At 44.0% G+C, this 6,753-nt stretch overlaps 1 protein-coding gene across 3 annotated transcripts in view; it reads left to right on the top strand.

The window, feature by feature from the left end:
• The window catches only part of hectd2 (HECT domain containing 2), a 42,238-nt gene extending 39,265 nt beyond the window's left edge, over positions 1 to 2,973 (top strand). Inside the window, exons 21-22 of one of the 3 annotated variants that reach the window (XR_009242254.1) lie at positions 2,069 to 2,322; positions 2,610 to 2,973. Coding sequence is in view for 2 of the 3 variants with exons in the window: in XM_058651641.1 (XP_058507624.1) it covers positions 2,069 to 2,212; positions 2,610 to 2,730 (265 nt within the window). In the remaining variant the exon portion in view is untranslated. The remainder of the gene's footprint in view (positions 1 to 2,068; positions 2,323 to 2,609) is intronic. The other 2 variants (XM_058651641.1, XM_058651642.1) reach the window with 2 other exon arrangements.
• The last annotated feature ends 3,780 nt before the right edge of the window (positions 2,974 to 6,753 follow it).

Genomic DNA, 6,753 nt, shown 5'->3' with positions numbered 1-6,753 from the left:
TAACACCACACTGTTGACTGATAATGGTTTTAAAGAGTCACTCAGATATTTTTGGTTTTATTTCAGACGGACTAAGTCCAAGTACAGTTCTCTGCAGCAGTGGTGGGACGTGGGAAAGGTTCAGATCAAACAGCTTTGCTTGCAGTACACTCTCAGTGTCACTAGAGACATGACCAGGTCTATGAGAGATCTGGAGAGAGAAGTGGTGGAACTGCAAAACCAAGCAGACTCCACAGGAGATCGAGAACATATTGAAGTTCTCAAAGTCAAACGCTCAGCTCTGTCCGACCTGCTGGGTTTTCATGCCCATGGTGCTCTGGTTCGATCACGCTTCCAGAACGTCGCGGAGATGGATGCTCCTTCTCATTTTTTCTTTGGGTTGGAGCGGAAGAGTGGACAGAAGAGACTCATGCACTCGCTGAGGTCTAACAGTGGATTACTACTGCAGGAGGACGCAGACATTCGACAGTATGCTGTGGGTTTTTATCACGAACTTTACACAGCAGGGCTTCAGCAGGAACCAGAGGTGGCGCTGTCATTCCGCGAAGGGCTGCCGCAAGTGACCAAGGACCACAGAGGGAGTCTCGAGGCACAACTTTCCGCCCAGGAGCTACAGGAGGCGCTACAGACTCTGCAGAGTGGGAAGGCTCCCGGCATAGACGGTCTCCCTGCGGAGTTTTATAGAGCCTTCTGGACGGTCATGGGTGACGATCTTCTGTGTGTCCTGCAGGACAGTCTGAACAAGGGACGGCTGCCCCTGAGCTGCAGGAGGGCTGTCCTCACCCTCCTCCCAAAGAAAGGAGACCTGCAGGAGCTTAAGAACTGGCGTCCTGTGTCTCTGCTGTGTACCGACTATAAACTGCTCTCTAAGGTGCTGGCCACGAGACTCAGGAAGGTGATGGATCAGGTCATTCATGTGGACCAGACCTACTGTGTGCCCGGCAGGTTGATATCTGACAACATTACTCTGATTCGGGACATTTTGGACCTCTCTAGTTCATTAGGCTCAGAGTTTGGTCTGATTTCTTTAGATCAAGAAAAGGCTTTTGACAGAGTTGAACACCATTACCTGTGGCAGACGCTGCAGGCTTTTGGCTTCAGCTCAGGTTTCATAGCTAAGATCAGGGTCTTGTACAGTGACATTGAGAGTGTGCTGAAAGTCAATGGTAGATTAAGTGCTTCTTTTAAGGTTCAGAGAGGTGTTAGACAGGGCTGCTCAATGTCGGGCATGCTCTACTCTCTGGCCCTGGAGCCTTTTCTCCAGAAGCTGAGGTCTCGTCTGTCTGGTCTGTCCTTTCCCGGCTGTGAGGGCTGTTTTAAACTGTCAGCATACGCTGATGACGTCATTCTGTCTGTGAGGACTCAGGATGACATCGATAGTCTCACCCAAACTGCCACTGACTTCGGGAAACTCTCCTCCTCGAGAATTAACTGGGAGAAAAGTGAAGCTGTGGCGGGGGGGAGGGGCTAGAGAAGAAGCTGGTTCTACCCAGGGGCTTAGTGTGGAGAAGGGGAGGACTTAGGTACCTTGGTGTCCATCTTGGAGATGCAGACTCCACCTCCCGGAACTGGGACCTTTTTATTGAACAGGTCGAAGGTCGTCTTAAGAGGTGGAGATGGATTTTATCCAAGATGTCCTTCAAAGGTCGAGTCCCTTATCATTAATAACCTTGTGTCCTCCATGCTGTGGCACCGGCTGATGTGTCTGGACTCGGCAGAGAGGCTGGTCGTTTATTAACCAGGAGAAATAGAGTGGAGAACAGTGTGGACGTGGATGCTAAACTGATGTTTGTGCGAATGCTGAAGACCAGACTGAAAACGGATTTTACTTTTTATCGATTAACAAATAATTGTGGGGGAGAAGGAGTTTAATGTTCTGTCAGAGATGATGATTTAGTTTTCGGTCAAATCCTCCATTTTTTGTTAAATTTCTTTCTCTGTTTTTTTTTCTCCTCCAGAGCCAAAAATGTAAAGGATAACATGCTCTGAAGCAAATAAAAGAGAATTAAAAATCAAAATCTCTCTCTGTCCCTCTCCCTCCCTCCCTCCCTCTTCCTCCCTCCCTCAGCTGTTTCTGGGATGTCGTCCTCTCGTTCCCTCTGGAGATGCAGAAGAAGTTCCTTCACTTTGCGACAGGAAGTGACCGCGTCCCTGTGGGAGGAATGTCTGACCTCAACTTCAAAATCTCTAAGATCGACGTTCCGACCGACTGGTATGTCGTAAAACACGGACTGTAGTCATGTGATTGACAGGTGAAACAATCTTCTACCGCTTTCACCTCCAGCGGAGGGCGTGTGCCAATGTCAGCTGACGTAAGCCTAGGTGAGGTCACGCCCTGATGGGCGGGGTCATACGCTGATAGGCGGGGTCACACAGAGACAAACCCACATGGGGAGATCATGTGACCTTCATGCAGAAAGGCCCTCGTTCTAACTGAGGCTCAAACCCAGGAGTTCTAACCACTGCACCACCGTGTGTCTTTGTATAAACCAAAGAGTTTTGAATCAAAACTGTTTTATACAACATTTAAAACTGAATAATTAAAACTCTCTTTCTCTCTCTCCCCCTCCCTCCCCCTCTCTCCCCCTCCCTTCCTCCCTCACTCTCAGGTTGCCGGTCTCTCACACCTGTTTTAATCAGATCTGTTTGCCTCCGTATCGAAGCAGAAAAGAACTCAAACACAAACTCACCATCGCCGTCAACAACGCTGAGGGCTTCGGCCTGGAGTGACACACACACACACACACACTCACGCACACACACACGCACATTAGTGTAGTGAGCACATGATCAGTCATCTTTGAACCACAAAATGAATAAAACATGTGGCCAGAGGTTTTAAACCTGTTGTTGTTGTTGTTTTGGACGTTGCTGTGTGTTTGTTTTGCTGCAGCAGAAATGTTGTAATGTAGTGTTTACAAACACAACTATGTTTGTTTGTTTATCTTTGAGCAGTAAAGTGATGAGTCATCATTCTGTGTTTTCATGCTTTTATTCACACACAGTAACACACACACACACACATACACAGTAAAACACAGTAACACACACACACACAGTAACACACACAGTAACAGTAAAACACAATAACACACACACACACAGTAAAACACAAAACACAGTAACACACACACACAGTAACACACACACACACACAGTAAAACACAGTAACACACACACAGTAACACACACACACACACACACAGTAAAACACAGTAACACACACACACACACAGTAAAACACAGTAACACACACACACAGTAACACACACACAGTAAAACACAGTAACACACACACACACAGTAAAACACAGTAACACACACAGTAGAACACAGTAACACACACACACAGTAAAACACAGTAACACACACACACAGTAACACACAATAACACACACACACACAGAGTAAAACACAGTAACACACACACAGTAGAACACAGCAACACACACACACACAGTAAAACACAGTAACACACACAGTAACAGTAAAACACAGTAATACACACATTAACAGTAACACACACACACACAGTAACACACAATAAAACACAGTAACACACACAATAAAACACAGTAACACACACACAGTAAAACACAGTTACACACACACACACAGTAAAACACAGTAACACACACACACAGTAAAACACAGTAACACACACACACACAGTAAAACACAGTAACACACACACACACACTCACAGTAAAACACAGTAACACACACCCACACAGTAACACACACACACACAGTAAAACACAGTAGCACACACACACACACAGTAAAACACAGTAACACACACACACAGTAAAACACAGTAACACACACACACAGTAACACACAGTAACACACACACACACAGTAACACACAATAAAACACAGTAACACACACAATAAAACACAGTAACACACACACAGTAAAACACAGTAACACACACACAGTAACACACACACATAGTAAAACACAGTAACACACACACACACAGTAAAACACAGTAACACACACACACAGTAAAACACAGTAACACACACACACTCACAGTAAAACACAGTAACACACACCCACACAGTAAAACACAGTAACACACACACACACAGTAAAACACAGTAACACACACACACACACACAGTAAAACACAGTAACACACACACACAGTAAAACACAGTACCACACACACACAGTAAAACACAGTAACACACACGCACAGTAACACACACACACACACAGTAAAACACAGTAACACACACACACACACACAGTAAAACACAGTAACACACACACACAGTAAAACACAGTACCACACACACACAGTAAAACACAGTAACACACACGCACAGTAACACACACACACACACAGTAAAACACAGTAACACACACACACACACACAGGCTTCTACAGCAGACACAAGGCAAGATGGCCGCTTCACTTCATGTGTTACGGACGAGTGAGTGAGTGAGTGTCAGTGTTTGGAGTTTTGTGTGTAAATGTGTGTTAATATAATAACACACATTTACACACATTTAAATTAAAATATGAAGTATTTAAAAACATGCTAACTAGCTAAGATGCTAACTAGCGAGCCACAGTTCAGTTGTGAGGAGAAAGAGAGAAAAAAAGAAAAGTTATCAAACAACAGTGTTAATAACTTTGTGACTTTGTCGTAATCATTGAAAGAAACCACAAATGTAACTTAGATTGTTTGTATTTCACTGTCGCTGCGACATGTTTGTGTTTAAAGTATTTCACTGTCGCTGCGACATGTTTGTGTTTAAAGACTTCACGTCTTCAGCTTCTCTCTGTGATTATCTGTGTTTAACTGAATCAGGGTACACATCACAACTTACCAGCACCTCCTCCCTCCACTCTCTTTTTCTCATAGTAATAATAATAATAATAATAATAATAATAACAATAATAATAATAACAACAATAATAGTAATAATAATAATAATAACAACAATAATAATAATAATAATAGTAATGATAATACTGGTAACAACAACAATAATAATAATAACAATAATTATAATAATAACAATAATAATAATAATAATAATAATAATAATAATGGTAACAATAATAATAGTAATGATAATACTGGTAACAACAACAATAATAACAATAACAATAATAACAACATTATTAATAATAATAATAATAATAATAAATGCTGCCCTCCATGGCTCATTTTCTGCAGAACTCCTCGCACTGCCCGTGGGTCTCGGCGCAGACTTGGACCCTGAAGAAGAACTCACCTGATGTTTGTGATCACAGAGTCTGGTCTCCGGACATAAAGTGATAAACTGTGCGTCCATGTCTAAACGATCGTTGCTTCCCTCTACGACAATGTGAAGCACATCAGCCTGTTTGAAATAATCACCATGACGACCTGTACAGGGCGCTGTGGCTGCAGTTTGGCTTACCCTGCTTGGCTGAGACACGTAGAAGGAATTCTGGTTCTACACCATCCAACCGTCCGTCCGTCCATTGTCCAACTCTGGACGTACCTCAGGTGCTGCCAGGCCAGTGAGGAGGAATCATCTCACCAGCTGGTCCTTGTTGCCCTGAGGTTTCCTCCCTGTTGGGGAGGCTGTGCGGTGACACCCTCACCAGGTGCCTGAACTTACCTGCTTAATCACCTGTTAGCATAGTTGTTGACTTAGTTGATGGGACCGTGGTCCTTGTGGGACGAAAACCTGGTCCCGGTAAGGCAGACCCTTATCTCAGAGGAACTGGTTGGGCTAAAGAAGAAAGAAGAAATAACCAGAGTTAGTAAATGTGACTTCTCTCTACTTCTCCCTGCAGGGGTCACCTCTGTGGATCATCTGCCTCCATCTCGTCCTCTCTCTCTTGTGTCCTCTCGTCCTCTTTCTTGTGTCCTCTTCTCTGTGGTCTTTGTGTCTGACTGTCCGTCCTCTGCATGTGACCAAACCATCTCTACCTTCACTCTGTCTTCATGTCCAAACTGTTCCACCTGAGCTGTGTGTGTGTGTGTGTGTGTGGGGACTGCCGACCTGTCCAGGACGGGTTTAGCTCCAGCCTCCCTGACGCTAAAGTGTTGCGAAGAGTGTGAACTTTATACACTGTGTGTATTTGAGTTGTGTTATTTGCTGCAGGAAACCACAATAGTGTGTATTTTTTGGGGAAGCCATGGACAAGTGGAAAGGGAATTTGTCGGTTCCAGTCAAAGGGCTGCTGGGGTCTGGGCTACCCCTGAGCAAGGTACCCAACCGCCATTGCTCCCCGGGCCCCGGGGCGCCGGTGCTGCTCAGTAGCTGCTCGCTGCTCCTTATTCTAGGAAGGTTCATAGAGGACAGATTAAATGCAAAGACAGAAATTCCCTCAGGGATTATTTAAGTATGAGAATAAAAACTAAGTATTTTAAACGTGTGGTTAGTTTGGTTTAATCATTAATAATAATTTCCACGCAACTAAATGTTAACATAGTTAAATTATAAATGATCACAAAATGATAATAATGACTAAATATGAACATTCTTCAGCTGTTCTGCAGCGACTTGTTCTGGTTCTTTTGTTCCGAGCTGAAATGGACACAACGTATTCTATATCTGTCTCTCAAATCCTGACCAGAGACACGTCTTTATATTTAAACTATACACCAGATGATAGTGATGATTGACAGGTGAGATGATTGACAGGTGAGGACAGGTCAGGAGTCTCTGAGGACTATGTTGTCTGCAGATGATACAGTAACGTGTAGTGAGAGCAGAGGACGAGTGGAAGACAACCT

This window comes from Solea solea, chromosome 15 (assembly GCF_958295425.1).
Source record: "Solea solea chromosome 15, fSolSol10.1, whole genome shotgun sequence".
NCBI lineage: Eukaryota > Metazoa > Chordata > Actinopteri > Pleuronectiformes > Soleidae > Solea > Solea solea.
Note: the sequence above shows the minus strand (reverse complement) of the source record. Positions and strands in the feature narration are given on the sequence as shown.